This window comes from Sebastes umbrosus, chromosome 4 (genome assembly GCF_015220745.1).
Source record: "Sebastes umbrosus isolate fSebUmb1 chromosome 4, fSebUmb1.pri, whole genome shotgun sequence".
In the NCBI taxonomy this organism is placed as follows: Eukaryota; Metazoa; Chordata; class Actinopteri; order Perciformes; family Sebastidae; genus Sebastes; species Sebastes umbrosus.
The window spans coordinates 9324365-9344941 of NC_051272.1; the positions used below are offsets into that span (position 1 = coordinate 9324365).

Below are 20577 nucleotides of genomic sequence, written 5' to 3' on the forward strand. Positions count from 1 at the left end.
GCAGCTGCTAATTATACGTTCATCTTCAAAACCACTGCGAGCAGATGTTGGTTTGAAAAGCTGCGGCGGCGGTGGTGGCGTCTGCCGTCTGATACCGCGGCTCGTCTGAGGGTGTCAGAGAGCTGTTGTTTTGTTTGTTTGTCTCTCGAGTGTCATTTGTTGTTGTCTTGAGGCTGAACAGTTCAAGGTAATCACTGCTTTGTGACAAGAGGAGCTCTGAGGAGTTCAAAAGTTTAAGACCTCAGAACAATGAAGGAGTTACACCGAACGCGTCATCGGTTATACAACCGGTTCATCAGGAGGAGTTCCTGAAGGGACAAAACCAGATTTTATGAGGAAAATGTCACATTTTAACATTTAAGCCACCCTGTAGGAGAGTTTTATGTCCATTCGAGCTTTGGAAGAGCTCCAACTGTGAGTCCCGTAATATTATCTATGAGGAAAATGAATGGGACTTTTATTTCCTCAACCAGAGCACCTGAACAGTTATTCATTTTCATGACCAGTAAACAAAGCTTCTTGTCATCTTAGAAGCTGGAGTCAGAGAGAAAAAAAAATGAAGATTTTAGTATTTTAAAAATGTAGGCTATTTAAAGAAGAAGAGTTTTGTAGTTTTTGCACTGTAATAGCAGTCCTGTAATAGCAGTCCTCAGTTTTTGTCCTCTGGGGTCCGTCTAAACATCTGTGATGTGAACATCTTTTATTAAAAGTAACATCAGCACAACAAAACATAACATTATTTATATATCCTGTAGAGACAAGCTGAGAAAACCAGCTCAAAGTGTCACTGTGGGGCTTTTCACACAGTATCTCATTTACAGTATGACTGCAGTGTTTGAATTATTCAGAATTATCAGACTATAAAGGAAAAAGGTACAAATATTTTGCTTTTGATGTAAATGGACTGTATCATAGTTTTATTTCTTACATTTTTCCACGAATGAAATTTTTTACGACCCTGATCTGTTCTATAATAATATTTTGAGTGATTACTATAAAAGATTTTAACATTTTTCAGGCTGGTCTCATGCATCATTTGTTGCTATACCTACAAAACATAATGCACTGAAATTCGTATAGTATACCCCATGAAATCAATGCATATGTAATCCAGATAATCTGTTCGTGTCCCGTGTGAAACCAGAAGTCAAAGTAAACTTATTTGTCACGTAACTTCCGTACCTAAGTAACGCCACTTCCGCGGTTATTTTAAACCAAACCACCATCGTTTCTTGAACCAAGTTGTTTCCTGTTACGACGGAAGTTTATTTTGAAAAGACTGTATGAATGTAACACGCAGAAATTGACGCGTGTTGCTGGACATTCGCAGGGAAATGCCCGAAAAATGTGGAATAATTTTTCCTGAGATATCATATGAACAGTTGTAGGAGGATACGTCGCTATTTTTGTTTCCTGGCAGCTTTATATTTTGTTTAATTGACAAAAAGCAAACTCAGAAGTATAGCTTAGTTTGTGCTTAAAATAGAGCTGTCAATCGATTCAAATATTTAATAGCACGATTGTCCATAGTTAATCGTGATTAATCGCAAGTTAATCACATTTTTTATCCGTTCAAAATGTACCTTAAAGGGAGGTTTGTCAGGCTTGCTGGACATTCGTAGGAAAAAGTATGAAAAATCCGTTGTTGAAAGTCATGCTGAGAGTCACGAAAAAAATGGGAAATTCGTGTCTATGTTGGCGAATCAAGCCGATTAAATTTCGTGACTATTTCACATGTTGACATATAATGAACATGAATGGCCAACATGGCTAGCAGAAGACTCCAGTGACGCGCAATGAGTGCAGCTGTTGAGTACAGGTAGACAGACAGGTGGCCCGTCCAATCATTTCATGAGGGGCGAATGAAATGATCGGTCGGGTTTATTACAGTCCTGCGGCCACAGATACCAGATTTTTTTTTTTTTTTTGTCAGAGCATTTGATTTATTGATTGTTGTTGGGACGTAATGAGAATTTCAACTAATATAACAAAACATGTTTCCAAATTCTTTACCAACCCTAACTTTAACTTTTCCTTATCAATACTCATTAAAGCTAAAATCTACATGTAATAATGCTGCCATGAGGTGACCGCAGAAGTCTGAGGCCTTCAGTCATCCGTCAGTAAACAGAGAACAGCTGACGGTCGTCATTTATCTGCTTTCTCCTCGACTCAGACTCGACGTTTGATGTTTTGATAAAGGCAAAGTGTTTCTTCTAAACTCGGCAGCAGATATTCCTCTCATTCAAAACCGTTTCCAGTCAAGCGGAGCTCTGCGTGGTGCTGTGTGTGTTTGTGTGTGCAGCAGATTAAAAGGAGGATGTGATGGTGTTGTATTTTCGCTGACGTTCTGTCGGATCAGTCGCTGTGGAAAAACTCTCCGTCTTTTTTTCTTCTTCAGAAGTGTGAAAGCCTGCAGGAGATAATCTGCTTCTCTTCCTCTTCTTTCTCTCAGCTCCTCATCCTCTTCCCATCTTTCCCTCTGTACTTCTTTAGCCTTCTATTTATTTTCTTCCTCCCTCTCGTATAATACATAAATACTTTCTGTCTCGCCTCACCTGCCTCTGTTAAATTGGTGGTTTTCATATTTGACATTTACTTTTGTCCATCCAAGGAGGAAGGTTTTTTTTCTCCTTGTCCTCGTCATCCATTAATCCAACTCTTTCCAAATTTTCTTGTCATCTGTTATTTATTTATTTCCATTTTTCCTGGAGAGCAGCATTTCATTTTGTTCCACCTACTCCGCATGCAGTATGATGAGTGGATGAATATTTCATGGCGAGGGATCCCTCCACCTTTCCCACGAGAACAAGTTACCAGAGCAAAATGAATCATCTGGAGTCAGCAGCTCACCTTTTACTCGGGCAAATAAAACACTCGCCCGTCATTTGGGAGGTTTGTCTCAGGAGTTCAAGAAAAAAACGCTCCAAGAACAAGACTGACCTTATTTTCACAAATGCAAAACATATGTAAAAACTGGAAACTCTAACTTGTTTCTAGAAATACAAAGTCAAGTCAAAGGTATTTATTCTCATCCCAACTCATCACATACTGATGCTTTGTCAGACCCCTCAGCGTCACTCTTTGGTCGCAGTAAACTCGTTTTTAATGCTGCGAATTAAACAAAACATGTGCTTAGGTTAAGGCAATAAAACCACTATAGTTAGGTTTAGGAAAAAACAACATGGTTGGGCTTAAAATTACTACGTTTGTACAGTGAAAATGACACTGAACATTGTGAACACGGGACACGAACAGCGGTCTCCTGGATGAAAGCCTTGTTTGTTGGATGCCAAAATATATAAAATGGTTCCCTGTTGCAGGTTTTTACAGGGAAACTCAAACCTCCACAGCCGCTCCTCATCCTCTCTGTGGCATTTCAATGACAGGAAATTATAATTCAGAATAATCTGTAGCCTTTTTTTATGGCGTGCAGTTAAAGAGACAAACATGAAACAAGGATCCCATTGTGGAGCCTCTTCTTTCTTTCTGTATCCGAGTCCTCAGAGCGAGGGAGGAGGCTGCTTTCACTGAATACATCATCAGCTGCAGGAAACCCAGAGTGGTCCAATTATCCAGAGCTCTTTAACAATGACGAGGACACACTGAGAGACAAATTGGAACAAAGGTTTCTTTTTCTCCACCTGTGTCTATAGCTCTGTTCAGAGAAACATAGTGAATGTGCTCTGTGTCCATCTGGTGTTACTGTTTACGTTTTTTAGATTATTAGATTAAGATAATAATAATAATAATAATAATAATAATAATGACTTGTGGTCTAACAATCACTACAGCTCGGATTCTGGCTCTAAATGACGTCAAAGGTGCAAGATGGCAGCTTCTGAATCCAGGATGTCTTGACTTCATTTTTATGTCTCCGCGCCGGCGAGAGCTGTGGCCGGAGGTATTATGTTTTCAGGTTGTCCATCCGTATGTCCGGCCCATTCTCGTGAACATGATATCTCAAACTAATCATGCTATGCGATCCGTACGGAACATCGTTAAGCTTAATGATCCTCCATACACAGGCGGAGGCGTTACTTTTCCCCATTTTTCTCAAAAACTCTTGGTATAAAATACATCAGTCAAAGTGTAGACTGTCTAATGGATATTCCCCCTGGAGAATGAGCACAAAAACAAGCTTGTCTGGCTCTTAACAGAAGAGGAGTGCTGCCTGGCGTGGTGCTGAAGGGCGAAAAGTGTACGGAACACCGTTAGTCTACGTTACGGTGGTTAAAACCCGTTGTATTCTCTCTGAGCTCTATAGTATTGCCACCGTGCTGTGTGATGTTAGGGGTTGATGCCACTGACCTTTTTCCCTGCATCAACGTGCATCAACTGCCTTTTTAAAAAGTATGCAATACGGTAGATGACTTTTTTGTTTCAGCGCGTCTCGTCTCAAAAACACCCGAACGAAAAGCTTTGGACATCATCAGCGGACGGTTTCTCCTTGTGTTTCAACAGAACGGGGATTAATGATTTGTTCTTCCTGTGACCGACGCACAGAACAACCTTGAGCGGTATCACACAGGTCCTGACTGAGTCACGCTGATGAGTTCTTGCGGTGGATTTCATCATCCACTCCCACTGTCGGAGGACAGACCCGCCCCACACCGCCCTGACGCTTCACCCCGCAGCAGCAGCGGCGGTATTTGAAGTGCAGGCGGAGGGTAGCGAGGGTAATGGATGTGACGCTGCAGGATGCTCACAGGCTTCAAACAAAAGGATCAAGCCTCCGGAAACGATGAAAGACGGAAACAGAAATCAGAGCTTGTTTTATTTTCATCTCACATGAAGGAGGGGTGACCTTAACCTGACCCTAACCTACGATGAAAGAACAATTCACGATCTTACAGAAGCATTTAAGAGTATTTAGATGTTGAGGGATGTCAAAGATAATGATAGTATTTAATGGGCACAATCACGGAGATACGTGGACAATGTAATCTAATGAACCCTCTGGATTTAACACAGCCTATTTTTCATTTTGGAAAAAAATGACTTGTTAAACAAAGTTCTTTTGTCTTTGACGTCCCCCTTGTTATTATTTAAAGCTCTGTTAAATCGAGAGAATGAATGAAATAATTTGTGCTCACAAATTAGGTTTTGTTCCCTCCATGGCTGCTTTAACCTTTAACATGGACACCGAAATAAAAAAACAACAGGTTCTGCAGACGCCACGCACTGCAGACGATCCCTGCGTGGACCGGCTGTAAAGTCTGATATTGAGGACTGTGTGGTGTTATCATACTTGATGATCCGAGAAAGACAATATGCTCTTCTTATTTTCCCCAACAAGCAGCAGAAAGAGCCAGAGCCAGGACTGGCTTTTCTGAAGGAAACTACAGAAGGACAAAGATAAAGTTGTATTTTGATGTGGGTTTAAATCTGCTCTAGATGAAGAACTGCTGTTTGTTCTTGTGGTCAGAATGGTTCTGAGCTGACAGAAACCTAACGTGAACATAATCCATTGTCAACAAAGGACGCTTCTCCCTCTGCAAACTGCATTTTGTTGTGTGTTTGTTTGTCTCACCCTTCATGTCGTACAGCACCCTGGCCACCTATACGTCTTATGCTCCAGGAGCCGGCTCTGGGCCTGATGGGTTTCTGCGTCCCATTTCCTCCTGTTTGTCAGCGGGTTGGACAGATGTTGAGGCAGGCTGGGAGACAGAGCTAGCAGAAATATGGCCCATCACCTTCCTCCTCACCTCCTCATTTGCTTCACTACTCATGAAACGATGCTCTAAATGAGCTCGTTAGAGCTTTTAGGGTGAAACATGAAGGAAAGTGAATTTTTATGGGAAAGGGAAACTTTGCTGCCTTACTTCCTCTGATTCATATTTTTATAGCAGATGCAAAGTTTGAAGGATATTTTAGATACTTGTGTGTGTCTTTAGTTAAATGTTTGAAATTCATATTTGGACAGTCACTTCCACAAATCTTTAGCTTGGTTTGAAAATGTGGATTTGATGTTTTGTTATAAAAGATGGCTTTAATCTGTAGAAACCTGTAGGCCTGTAATGGATTAGTCCTCTTCTATGTTGATCGGCTGGATATTAATAACTTCAGCACAAAGCTCATAGATCTGTGGTACCAAACTGGTCTCACTTTCAACTCATCCAATGCTGCCGATTGGGCAGCGCCCCTCACATCACTCCTTAGTCACGTGAAACGTATCGTATCGTATCGTCAGCCCCGTGAGTCACGTGAGTTGCTAGTCAGTGAAGTTAACGTCCTAACCCTAACTAAGTGGTTGTGTTTCCTAAACCTAACTTCCTGTGAATGCGAAAGTTTATTTTAAAAGGACGTTGCATTTAACGATCATATATTGACACACCGTCCCCGCTCCGTCCAAAAGTAACGCAAAAGGGGTTCCCCGTGCGTCTGTCTCCGATGCCGAGGGGCGCTGACTAAGTGGTGGTATTTGACGAGTTGGGAGTGAGAATGTGTTGATTATTTCTCACGATTATTCATAGACTTTAACGACAAAATAATTTTACTGCGCTTTCACATTAAAATAAACAGAGCACTGTTTTTACTTCCATGTTGTGCTACAGTCCTGCTAATGTACAAATTAGGGCTGCATGATGTTGGAAAAGCTGACATTGCAAATGTTTTTTTTTCTGCGATACATATTGCATTATGAAAAAATATAGGAATATTTACCCTACCCTTTTGTTAGCTATATTTTAAAGTTAAAATCCATCTGGTGCACTTTGAGAGCAACATTAGCAACATTATGAGGCTGGATAAACAATTTTATGCTCTCAATTTAATCATAATCACATTGGTTGTATAGATAATATCTATCCCCAAAAGTGAAGCCCAAACATCTCCAATGCCAGCTGGTAGCCAGCTGTTAGTTTAGGAATGATATGCAGTGAGCAGAACACACATTTTAAACATCAATATTGCTGTCGTTCATGTTCATTTAATTGTGGGAAGCCAAAATCGTGATTGTGAATAATATTCAATTAATTGTGCAGCCCTGAGCCTGTCAGTGGACATAAAATGACGCTGCCAGGTTGCCTCAAATGATTACATTACAGCTCATTTAGCGGCTGCGGCGCTCTCTCTCAATACTGGACCAATTTCAAACCCCCGTTAGTCACCTCAGACACAGAAAGACGGGGAAATGGGGTCCAGGTTGAAGATTACCCATTAAGGTGGACTGGGCGCTTTGTTGACACACTGCTTTGCTTGTTTCATCTGACTTTCAAGTGAACGCTGTGCATGTGTTACCCAGGAAACCTTTCATGGTCCGGCGTCCAGCGGCTCAAAGGCGAGGAATGAAAGAGGCGAGCGGGCACATACGTATGTCCTATATCTGTCACTCCGACTCAGTATTTGGAGGAAGGGTTACACACTGATAAACACTCGCTGCCATGGTGAACTGTTAATTGAAAGGTCAGCGTAAAAGGCTTCGCCAGAGGCTACAGCTTTAATGATATCTCTTATTACCCATAATTCCATTAGACGGCGTGCCTTTGAATGTTCCGGCCGTGCTTATTTGGTGCGCTTTTGAGTCGCTCCCGCTGTGAGACTTCCCTCGGTTGAGTCGAAAAGCAAAGTGAAATTGCATTATTCCCTCTCTTTGGTCCTGTGTCTCTCTGATACGCTTCATTTGATTCCACATCATTAAATCCGAGCTTGTGTTTGTGTGTGAAAGACAAAAGGCCCTCCGCTAGGAAAACACAGTTATACAGCTCACATTTACATTTCGGACGTATTGTAGGGTTCTGCGGGTATGTCGGCAACCCACTCGTCTTGAAACATGGATCCTGTCTCGTTTACCATGCTTTTTGGGTGTGACTTTTTGCTGTGTCATCACTATTCATATACAACTAATGTGTTTATGATTAAATAGTTTACTAGAGTACAAAGTTCTCTTCATTTTGCTCTCAAAGTGCAACAGATTGATGCATTAAGCTTTGAAATGTACTAAATGTTCTTCAGGGGGAGCACGACTCCAGATCCCCCTAGAGGGTCCAAGGTCCACCCATTAGAGACTCACAGGATGCTGTAGGAAACACTGTATTACGTCATCCAAAACTGAATGGCCCTCCACTTTAAAACTCATTCCGGTGCCGCTGAGTGACGAGCGAGGTGACGAGGAGGCACAAAATAGAGAAATGAGAAGATCCTAAATGGTATCTTATATCAACACAGTCAGCAGTTTGTGGGATAATCATGAAATGTAATCTATTTGATTCGTGTACGTAGGCATACTTTTTTTGTAACTCTCAGCACGACTTTCAAAAACGTATTTTTTGCGTGTTTTCTTACGAATGTCCAACAACACGTGACGCACGTGTCAATTTCCGCTCCAGTCTTTTCAAAATAAACTACTTAGTTAGGTTTAGGAATAGATCACCTTGGTTAGGGTTAGGCAACAAACTAGTTAGGTTTAGGAAAAGATCGCGGTTTGGGTTAAAATAACACCGGAAGTGCCGTAACTTAAGTACGGAAGTTACGTGACAAATAAATCAGCTCTGACTTGTGGTTTCACACGGGATACAAACATATAGGTCTCCTGGGCGAAAGTCCTGTGTTTTTTAACCCATCCATCTACCCCAACCTCCTCCTGAATGCAGCGTTCACAATTATATGGATTACATACGTATTTGTATTTCGTGACTATTTCACGAACTGCTGTGCTTTGTTTGTATTTCACAACACACTCTCCATTAGGTCATTAGATCAGTTATTAAAAGGCAGCCTGGATACAATCTGACCATTACAACAGTCCAGTGAGCTCACTGGTCTGAATCTCATAAACCTTCTTCAGCTTATCTTCTTTTTTTAATCGTTGTAGTCTACATACAAGCCTCCAGTTAGGATTGTGTGCTGGTGTAAATGGGTTCGTAATTATCAAAACACAGAAAGTGCATAGAGCTGGCAAAACATTTTTTAATAATATAGAAAAAATCAATATTGGACGATGCTGCAGATTTCATTCAATTATATTTTATAACCGAACTGCGTCTGACAATAAACACATTTATCTGTATGGATGTAGGAGAGGCTCTGTGGAGCTTCCTGAGGGAACCACTGTAGATAAATGTGGAAATAATAAAGATGGACACACCACAGCAGGATTTTAATGAGGTTTAGCTTCAGCTGAGACTTTTCAGCTGAGACTTTTACAATACGGGAAAATCAGCGACTGAGGCTTCTCCTGCTTCGCTCAAATCCACTAAATTAACTTTGTGCGACAAAGTGGTAAATAATCAGTTAACAGACCCTGCATGAAATGTTGTCATGTGCAATTTACAGTCCAACGTGCAGCACAGTCACACACACACACACAGATGTGTTAATGTGGGAATATGCTCCCATTCCCTGAGAAACAGATAAGGAAATCCCTGCTGCTTCTAACAGGCTGAGGATTTACTTTAAGCTCTTCAGGGAACATCTCTGCTGTAAAGCTGCTGCACTGAACCGAAGGTCCTACAGATATACTTATTAAAAAAAAAGAAAATCATTACCTGGACCATTCGCCATCTCTTTTAAAAAGCTAATAAAAAGATCCTCATCTGGACTGAAGTTACCTGCAGTCTGTTGAATACGTTTGACATTATTGGATATGTTGGGAGCTTTTATTTTCTTTGTTCTTGAACCTTCGGCTCAACGTTCACCTCAATTTCACAAAAATCCCTGAGAGGCTGAAAAGACTGAAAACAAAGAAGCAGAGCGAAGACATTTTACTCTCCTGCTGCTGGTTTTTAAATTTACACCAGTATGTTTATTACAGAGAGGATGGGACTTTTTGGACATTTTCACATCATCAATTTCATGCAGGTTTATCGAAGTGAAATGCACATGATGATAAATAATCAGGTAATCAATTGAATTGATTGTTTGGTTTGTAAAATTTCAGAAAATAGTGACACCTTCACAATATTTGTTTTGTCCAACCAACAGTCCAAATTTCAAAATTACAAGGAAAAGCAGTAAATCGTCACATATATCTCATATTCTGTCAATCAACTAATCATTTCAGCTCAACTTGCATTGTTAGGTACAGTTGTTTAATTAATAACTAAGCACCGTATTGTATAAGCCCTTCATATATTCGATATGTTAAACTCTTAATTTAGTAAAGTAACTAAAGCTGTCAACTAAGATCAGCTAAGATAAAGCTTTATTGATTTCCAGAGGAGAAATTCAGATGTTGTTGCAGCAGCACAAGGAGAGTAAAGAGCAGATAAATGGAGAAAGTAAAAGAAAGAAATAGTCAAGTTGCACTGTACATCCATGTCTGTCCAAAATATCATCACTTTATCATTTTATCCTGCTAGAAAATTGTGTGAAATCATCATGATTAGCATATGAATTCTTGAGTTATGGACAAAAAATGTGTTTTGTGAGGTCACAGTGACCTTTGACACATCAGGCATCAGACACATTGAGTCCAAGTGGACGATTGTGAAACCTCGCTCCAGACGTTCCTGAGATCGCGTTCACAAGAATGGGATGGACGTGAGGTACTTTTGTTGCCTTATCCTAACCAAGTTGATCTTTTCCTAAACCAAACTAAGTAGTTTTGTTGCCTAAACCTAAGGTAGTTGTTTCCTCTGAAAACAGAAGTTTATTTTGAAAAGACTGTATCCATGTAAGGAACGGAAATTGACACGTGTTGCAGGACATTCGTAGGAAAACGAACAAAAAAGGAGGTATAACTTTTCCGTAAGATATCATACGAACCATTGCATGAGAATATGTTGATTTATGACAGCTGTGTTTTTTTTAGCACTACTTAGTTTTAGGTCATGACTTTGACCTGTTGGTGGTGGGATTGAGTTAAATGAAGAGTTAAAAAAAAAACCTCTCTGCTGCTGCCTTCACGCTCTCAGCAGCCTGACCTCCAAACCTTCAAATATGTAATCCCAAACCCTCGTTTGAAAAAGGGCCTGTATCGGAGAGATGCTGCAGCTCCAATCTGATGGCCTGATGGACCTGTGTAATGCAGGAATGAGTTCAGAATGGAATCAATTTTACTCTGAGAGTGTCTGAATGAAGCCGTGACATGTGGGAGAGAGACTGTAGATGGCCCCTCAGCTCGCCGTGGACGGCGTGATGAAGATGGTGATAATGGCAGCAGAGTCTTAAATGCTTTTATCTTTTTCCCTGGAGCCTCCGACATCAGCCTGAACCGATCTGCACTCACACAGCTCCTCTTTCTTATACAGAATTAACTCTGTGACATTTCTGTAATGGTATTTATAGAGCTACACTTCTCTAGTGATGGAATAACTAAGTACATTTACTTAAGTACACATTTGAGGTACTTGTACTGTACTTGAGTATGTTCTTTTCGTGCTACATTTATTTTACCGCTTTGTAAAAAAATGTCAATTTCTTTTTTAATACATTTAAGGTTTGGACTGTTGGTTGGACAAAACAAACACTGTGAAAATGTCACTATTTTCTGAATTTTTTTAAACCAAACAATTAATCGAATCGATTACTCGAAAAAAACATCAACAGATTAAAGGTCTTAACATACCGAGGAAGTTTTTTTTCGTGCGATTACTTCATACGTCGATATATTTTTTTGAGCTGTTGTTTTTGTCATGAATATTTTCACACAGAATGCAAATATTATGTGAAACAAGCTCAATTTTTCTGAGCTTATCGCACCGTGAGTAAAGGCATCAATCAATCACGTTGTATGGAACGGGTTGAGTTGCGTCTATATCTATGAAGCAAAATCACGGAGGCTCTGTAGACCGAACCAAGACGGCTAATATTATTACTCCTTTCAACCTTGAAAAAGGCAGAGCAGACCAGATCCACTCTTTCCTTTCTTACCTTTCACAATAAAAGCCCTAGACTAATATTCGCCGGCGAGTATTTAGCATTTTCCTCACGCCCCCTAGTGTGAGAAGGCTTTAGTCCATAATGAAAAGAATTAGTCGCAGTTGTATATGAAGTAGATCAAAATGAGCTCCACCTCAACCAATTACAACAGTAAAATCCTGCTTTTACATCAATGCATGAGTCATAATAATCTAATGATGAAATAGTATAACAGTCACAGGGGACATTTTACTGCATTGAGTACTTTTGCTTTCAATACTTTCATTTGCCTGATTATACTTACATACTTTTACTTCAAGGTACAGTGTGCAGGATTTGGCGACATCTAGTGGTGTGGTTGCAACCAACTGAGCACCCCTCAACTCACTCCTCCCTTTTAAAGACTACGGTAACGTGAGCCACCGAGTGCAAAACCGTGGTAACGCGGTTCACCTCGCTCAGAGGTCATCCTCACCATAATAACACGACTTTAGGAGCAACGGAAGTTGGACGGCGGCTGTCCAAGAAGTGCTCCATTCAAACCCAAGTAAATATTCAGTGATCATCCATTTATTATTGGAAAATTTACCCCATATATGTTGAACTGAAGTTACATCTTTGGTTTGCAACAGAAACAGAATCGCACGTAAAGTCTGACTGTTCAGAGATACCTTCAGTCTTGCTTGGAAATAGTTTCACCTTTCATCTCTTTGCTGCAGTAATCTTTAGACAGTTCTACCTCCTTAAAAACCCTCTCAGACGGCTCTGCTGTTTAAACAATCGAGGTCAGACCAAACAGACATGATTATTTTCAGCTTCCCTCGAGATTTCCTGCGACAATCGGCCGGCGAGTTGCTCCGTCTTTGGAGAAAAAAAAAAAAGAAAAGAAAAAGGAAAATCCACTCCAGAGCCAATTAAGTCTGAACAGCTTTACAGTCTGAGGTTTGGCTCTTCTGCAGCCTCTAGCTGTGCTTTACTTCACTTCATGACAGCGGCACAAAGTTCATCTTCAAAACCCCACCACTGCTCTCGTTTATCTTTCCCCGGGGGGGGGGGCAACGCTGCAGGAACAATATCACAAAACTTCAAGTGTGTTTATAGCGGCGGAGTCTTCAGTGAGGACGAAGCAGAGAGTTTAATGGTGCGACGAGGAGAAAACATCAACTTTTATTACTGAACTACTTGAAGGGAAACCGTAGGACAGGAAGCTGAACAACAAGTCATTACATTAAAGGACGTGAATAAAACTGTAATAAAGGAGAATGCCGTGAGATTAAACTACATTGTGGTGGTCACGTGACAGCTTTTTCAGGAGCTGGAAAATCTATTAAACGAGATCAAACCTGCCTTTAAACCATCCATCCATCTATTTCTGCAGGGCCGGGACGCGGGGGCAGCAGTTGTCTTGTGTTTTCATCTTACATCTTTAACCCTTTCACAGTATGTTTTCAGTTCATGAAAGTTAATTGTACAAATTTTTGTTACAGTCTTATTCAGCGTTCGGTTGTACTTAGCTCCACCGTTTCGTGTCACTTCTGGTTGCAAAAAAACAAGATGGCGACGGCCGAAATACCAAACTCGAGGATTCAAAACGGCAGTCCACAAACCGATGGGTGATGTCACGGTGACTACGTCCACTTCTTTAAAACAATTTATGATCACGATCACCGGCCTCCTGAGTGAAAGTCCGGTGTTTTTTGACCCATCAATCCTGCCGTATTTGAGGAACAAGACGGAAAAAAGCAGATCAGAAAGGATTGTCTCTGGAAAGAGATGAAGCCAACTCAACCCAAAGTCCATTTATTTTTTCATTTTGTGAGCCTTTTCTGCCGTTGATGCTGCACGAAGGTATCATTAGTGAGATGTTAGTGATAATTTGACAGTATTTAGTGTCAGTCAGCATTAATAAACCCCCTGACCTTTGTTTCAGCGACTGCAGATGAGGGCTTAATAATCTCTGTTGCGACACATCACAGCAGCGGCGTGAAGATAACAACAAGACAAACAGTGGAGATAATTAAAACATTACAGCGGAGACACAATGGGAACATAATAGCCACAGTCAAGAGATAAACAGGAGCGTAGATGAAGCGTGCTCATTAACAGATTTGCAGATAGAAGCAGATCACCAGTCGCCGCCAGATGTTCACACTCCAGACTAAAATATCTACACTACAATATCAACTCTTAAATGGGTTTCCATAAACATTCTGTACAGATATTCATGGTCCCCAGAGGACGAGTCCTCATCACTTTGGTGATCCCAGACGTTTCATATATTTCATTAAGGCTGTCAAAGTTAATGCGATATTAACACATTCATACAAATTGGTTTTAGCGCCACTAATTTGATTCATGCATTAACGCAATCAATCTTTTGGAGATTGTAGCTGGCTCAGTTTTAAAGCTTGAGTGAAAATACTGGCATCATATGAAACAAAAAAACTAAGGAATCCATTGGTACCAACCATAGCTTGTCATGAAGGATGTTAAATAACGCTCCAAATTTTGGCGAGGAAAAATTGTCATGGCCATTTTCAAAGGGGTCCCTTGACCTCTGCCCTCAAGATATGAGAATGAAAATGGGTTCTATGGGTACCCACGAGTTTCCCCTTTACAGACATGCCCACTTTATGATAATCACATGCAGTTTTGGGCAAGTCATAGTCAAGTCAGCACACTGACACACTGACAGCTGTTGTTGCCTGTTGGGCTGCAGTTTGACATGTTGTGACTTGAGCATATTTTTTATGCTAAATGCAGTATCTGTGAGGGTTTCTGGACAACATTTGTCATTGTTTTGTGTTGTTAATTGATTTCCAATAATAAATATATACATGGATTCGCATAAAAGAAGCATATTTGTTCACGGAATCAAAATGTTTGTATGAGAACTTAGTGTTTTCCTCTTTCCTCTCCCATTATTCATCAACGCAGATTAATCAAGTGACCGTTTGGAGGGTCAGCACTGATCATCTCTCACATCTGTCACACATGAAAGATGGCCAGCTCTGATTGGTTGCGGTCCAAGATGAATTTATGACTCTGTGATCGACTAATACGACACAAAGACTGTCTCGAATCACTAAAATATCCTCGATGCTCATCCGTAAGTCTTGCTTTTTAAATACTCAGTGTCTCTCTCTCTCTGTTTCTCAGGTGGGGTTTGCATCGCTCAGTCTCTGAAGATTCCTCGGGAGCCGAAACCCGGCGAGTTCGACAAGATCATCCTGCGTCTGCTGGAGACGCCCAACGCCCGCGCTGTCATCATGTTCGCAAACGAGGACGACATCCGGTAAAAGCACTCACACGTCGCAGACACAAGGTTGACTCTATAGGGGTACATGTAGCGTCCAAAAACGCATGCCATGCTGCTCTCATCCTTTTATCCTCTTGGGAGGTTGCGCTACTGTAGCGTCTGCCGTTACTAAGCAACCAATTTTAGCAGTAAAAGCCTCACTGACTAAACTAAACATAGTCAAAACAAAGATAAATGGATTTCTAGCACCGTAAATCCCCCACAGTGACATTACTGCTCGATTTATCTGTGTCAGTTTGACCTTTCAACCGGATGTTGTGAGGTTCTCGGACAGAAAGGGTGAAGCCAGCAAAATAGTCCGTGGGACAGATGGTAAAGCTCTGGGTAGTCCTGCAATAAAATTATTAACTTCTCCTCCATATTTACCGTAGAATGATATTTACAGAAGAAAGAAAAGATATCTGCCGGCTGTGATTGGTGGTTCCTAGTCATCTGACATGTGGTGTACGCCGCAGCGTTCCAAAAGTTGATTCATTTTTATCTCGGAGTGCAGCCGTCACGGCCTGAAAAATAGGCGCTTGCAAATGCTTGCGTTCTGTGACGGCGACGCTCCCACGTTTGAGTGCGCCTGCCGTGCGTCTGCATTGACAAAAATTTGAGGGCATAAAAAAAAACACGGCTTGTGAACGGCCCCTTCGTCTTGTTAAAATATTTTTTTTTACCATTTGGTCCAATTTATTTATTTAGATAATTTAATTTTGGGGTGTTATTATTTTTTAATATTCAATTTTTGTTTGTTGAAAATAATCCGTTGAACATCTTCTGAAGCACTGAGATTAGTCTAAATATAACATAGGACACACACACTCACTATATCTCTCTGTGACTTCAGTATAAACACAGATTAAGATAACAAGCTTCCAATTATCTGAGTGAGCTCAGAGCCACACACACACACACACACACACACACACACACACACACACACAGATATCAGTGTAACAGCTGATGTAAATCTGCAGCTCTGAATCACACAGAGAGAAATTCCGTCATCTTGAGACCTCACAGAGAGGAAGAGGAGACAGATGAAGATGTAAAGAACCAGACTGATCATCTCATGTTTCATCTGTTTCATTTAATGATTTTAATGGAAACTAGCTAATGTTAGCATGCTAACACTCTAAACTAAGATGGTGAACATGGTAATCTTCTCTATCTCTCCCCTTCCTTCCTCTATCTCACTCCTGTCCTTCTCTGCCTCCTCCTTCCGTCCTCTATCTCACTCCTTTCCTTCTCTACCTCCTTCCTTCCTTCCTTCCTCTATCTCACTCCTTTTCTTCTCTACCTCCTTCCTTCCTTCCTTCCTTCCTTCCTCTATCTCCTCCTTTCCTTTGCTACCTTCACCTTCCCTTCTATATGTCCTCCTCCCCTTCTCTATCTCTTCCTTCCCTTCTATATCTCCTCATTTCCTTCTCTACCTTCACCTTCCTTCCTCTACATCCAACTCCTTCCCCAGTCTCCTCCTTCCTTTCTCTACCTCCTCCTTTCCTTCACTGCCTCATCCTTCCTTTCTTTATCTGTTCCTCACCTTCTTTATGTCCTCCTTCCTTCCTCAGTCTCCTTCTTCCCTTCTCCACCTATTACCTCCTTCCTCTCTCTATCTCCTTCTTCCCTTGTCTATCTCCTTCTTCCCTTCTCTATCTCCTCCTTCCCTTCTCTACCTCCTCCTTCCTTTCTCTACCTCCTTCTTCCCTTCTCTACCTCCTCCTTCCCTTGTCTATCTCTTTCTTCCCTTCTCTACCTCCTCCTTCCCTTGTCTATCTCTTTCTTCCTTTCTCTATCTCCTCTTTTCCTCCTTTCCCTCTAACGTGGCTGAAGAATCTTGTTTTATTAAAATGAACAGACAATATTTAATATAGTTTATATTCAGGGGGAATTAACCCTCGACTGTCTCACCTGTGATCCTCGACAGGCGAATCCTGGATGCGGCGAAACGCAACAACCTGACGGGTCACTTCCTGTGGGTGGGCTCCGACAGCTGGGGCTCCAAGATCTCTCCAGTGGTCCAGCAGGAGCGGGTGGCCGAGGGCGCCGTCACCATCCTCCCCAAGAGGGCGTCGGTGGACGGTGAGGCGGGAAACAGAGCAAAGAAGACATATTGAAGGAGATCATCATCTTAATAATAACATTTATTATCTTCTCTCCACAGCCTTCGACCGTTACTTCAAGAGCCGCTCGCTGTCCAACAACCGCAGGAACGTCTGGTTCGCTGAGTTCTGGGAGGAGAACTTCGTCTGCAAGCTGGGGATGCACGGCAAGAGACCCGGCAGCCCAAAGAAGTGTACAGGTAGGAACCACAGAGGTCAAAGGTCAACATGGACTTCATTATCTCACAGAGGAAACTAGTTCTGTTACACAAAAACTTCTTCCTTCTCTTCCTTCAAGAACTCCTCGTTCCCTCCTCTATCTCCTTCTTTCTTTCTCCCTTTGCAACTGTACCTCCTTCTTTCCTCTTTTGCCTCCTTCTTTCCTCAACTACATTTACTATTCCTTCTCTGCCTCCTCTTTTCCTGCTCCAACTTCTCTTCCCTTCCTCGATCTCATCCTTCCCTACTCTACCTCCTCGTTTCCTTCTCTACCACCTCCTTTCCTTCTCTACTTCCTCCTCCATACCTCCTTCTTCCTTCCTCTATTTTCTTCTTTCTCTTCTCTACCACCTTCGTTCCTTCTCTACCTCCTCCTTCCCTTCCTCTGTCTCATCCTTCCCTTCTCCACCTCCTCCTCCCTACCTCCTTCTTCCTTCCTGTAGCTCCTCCTTCTCTTCACTACCTCCTCCTTTCCTTCTCTACCACCTTCTTTCCTTCTCTACCTCCTCCTCTCTATCACCTCCTTCCTCTATCACCTCCTTCCCTTCTCTACCTCCTCCTTCCTTCCTTCCTCTATCTCCTCCTTCCTTCCTCTATCTCCTTCTTTCCTGCCCATGGTTGTAGAATGACGTCTGTAGATGTGTTGAGAGTCTGATTTGAAGGGGACAACGACCAGGTATTACCGTGTCGACAAAAACAGGCCAGTAAAACAGACAGAAAATAATAATATATGAATATGGCATCATCTTGATTCGTAGATCACCTGGCAACCAGAAATAATCAGAAGGATATTTTTCTCTAACCACTGCGAAAAGATGCAAGCGAAAATCCACAGAACCTGAGAGACCGTCGGCATGTCATTCAGGGTTAACAGGGTCTGTTGTCTCTTCGGGCCACTCCAACACTCAACCTCGCCTTCATTTATATTCATGAGTTGGATTTCTGACCGGAGCTGACTAACAATTAACACGCTGGATAATCATTTTGGGGCCCGAGCTCTCGACCCGGCGACACGGAGCGTCTCTGACATCCTCCGGTTGGTAATTAATCCAGAATTCACTCAATCACGTTGAGTGTAACAATGAATATGAAAGTGTTTGTAGTCACCGTAAGATACCAGAGGTCATTGCTGAGTGAGGAAGGCAATGCTTCCTTTTGCTTTAACTGTTGCCAGAGAGCTGTGGATTGAAGATGTTCTAGTTCTAGAGATCTGTTTGATGAATGAGGAAGATGCTTGACACCTGAAAGTGATGTATCACCTTTTCTCACAAGCATCTACAAAATGATCAGATTGAGTTGTGCAGATGTATCGGAGCTCCAGGTGCACCTGCAGGTTGGATGGAATCATAGAAATGTAATATCTTGAAAAGTCATTGGAGGCAGGTAAAAAACAAAAATCTATTTATCCTGCAACAGGCTGAATATTTTTTAACCCAGACGGGCAGAAGAGACCTTGAGAATTATTTAAGTGTTGTTCACTGATATTTTTTGTTTTTTTAAAGAAGAATAAATGTTTCAGAAGAATTGATGCTTAACTCTGTGACTCGCATGTAATGAGAATACCTGAAGGGTATAAACTGGGCTTCCTCTGCTTCTAACCTTGATTAAAGTCATCATGGATTCAGGCTGTTGAATGTTGAACTGAAATGGTCTTCTCCTCTCCGATCACGTCCAGCTCTCGCCCGCTGAGTCTCTCAGTGCTGACTGCAGAGACCTGCAGCACGATGTAATCCCTCACGATTCAGGAGGACTTTCTTTGTGGAACAGGGGCCCACTGAGGGCCAAATCCTTTACAAACATGTCCGACACACGAAACAGGATTTGTGGAAGGTGTTGGGTAAATACAGGCGTGCGGATAGAAGTGAAACGGCAGAACAACGGCGTCAGCGCTCCGAGAATAGCTGCTGATAACGCTGCGAGACTTTACCTGAGCTCAGTGGACGGCTTTGATCAGTCTGCTGCTGTCAGGACGCAGCTCTCCTCTGATTGTGTTAGAGAGGCTCCAGATCTGCAGCGGAGTCATCACACAAACAGACAAACTGCTGAGTCAGCAGGTCAGCGTCCACCTGTGTGTGTGTGTGCGGACACAGATGTTTGTGTCGTTGCAGCTTTTGTTCAGAGCTGTAAACAGTGATGTAAGCTCAGCAGTGGTGGTACTCAGATCCTTTACCTAAAGCTTCAGTAGGCAGAATGATTTTGGCATCACTGGGCAAAAATTTTATAATAACCTTTCAGCATATTGTAATTCAAGTGTTCTGACAGAAAACTAAACTTTTGCACCTCCTCATGACTCTGTTTTCAGACTTTGAAAAATCTAGCCCGTGGTGGGTGATGCTTGTTTTTTCCTCGACAGATCTCAACATGGCTGCCGGGTCACAAACTTTCTCATTTTACAGCTAAACAGTACACTACAAGATGTTTCTGAGAACATTTGAGGAGAGAAATAGGCATTACAGCAACAGGATATTGATTCATATTTCATCCGCGCTGCCTAGTTTGACCGTTTGATCGGAGTTCGTGAGTGATTGACAGCTGCTCAGAGACGGCAGCTGGACGGCAGACTCCAGATCAGCTCTGATTGATTGTTTTTTCTCCGGTCTGTGAAATCTTGCAGATGCCATTAGGAGTACCAGAGGACCCAGAGGCACATGTTTTTTTTTAAGATTACCTGTCTCATTTACTAATGTCAGGAGACAGTGACCGTTTTATAAAAACAACTTTTTTTTTTAATCATATTTGCTCCAATCTCGCCTACTGCTGCTTTAAAGTAAAAGTAGAAATACCAGTCTAAAAATACTTTCTAGAGCCATTCGGAGCAGAGTTATAGTGCGTAGAGTATGTGTGTGTACGTGGGAAGTGAGTGGTGAAGCAAGAGAGAGAGAGCGGTGGCAACGGGAGTGAGTAACGTTATCGAATCCGGCCCAAGCAGGAAAAGCTGACAGTGTTTGGTTTCTCCTTTCTGGGCTACTGTAGAAACATGGCGGAGCAACATGGCCTATTCCATGAAGAGGACCCGCTCCCTATGTAGATATTAACGGCTCATTCTAAGCTAACGAAAACACAACAATTCTTTTTATCAGATGTTTATACACTTAAGAAAACATATTACATTTCTGCCAATAGATCCCCCTAAATGTTACACACTGCTCC

The 20577-nt window shown here is 41.8% G+C and overlaps 1 protein-coding gene across 1 annotated transcript in view; it reads left to right on the top strand.

Moving 5' to 3' along the window:
• Window positions 1-20577, top strand: part of grm8b (glutamate receptor, metabotropic 8b) — a 114386-nt gene that overhangs the window by 49556 nt on the left and 44253 nt on the right. The window contains exons 4-6 of the mRNA XM_037768040.1: window positions 14962-15097; window positions 17034-17188; window positions 17271-17408. Coding sequence (XP_037623968.1) covers window positions 14962-15097; window positions 17034-17188; window positions 17271-17408 — 429 coding nt within the window. The remainder of the gene's footprint in view (window positions 1-14961; window positions 15098-17033; window positions 17189-17270; window positions 17409-20577) is intronic.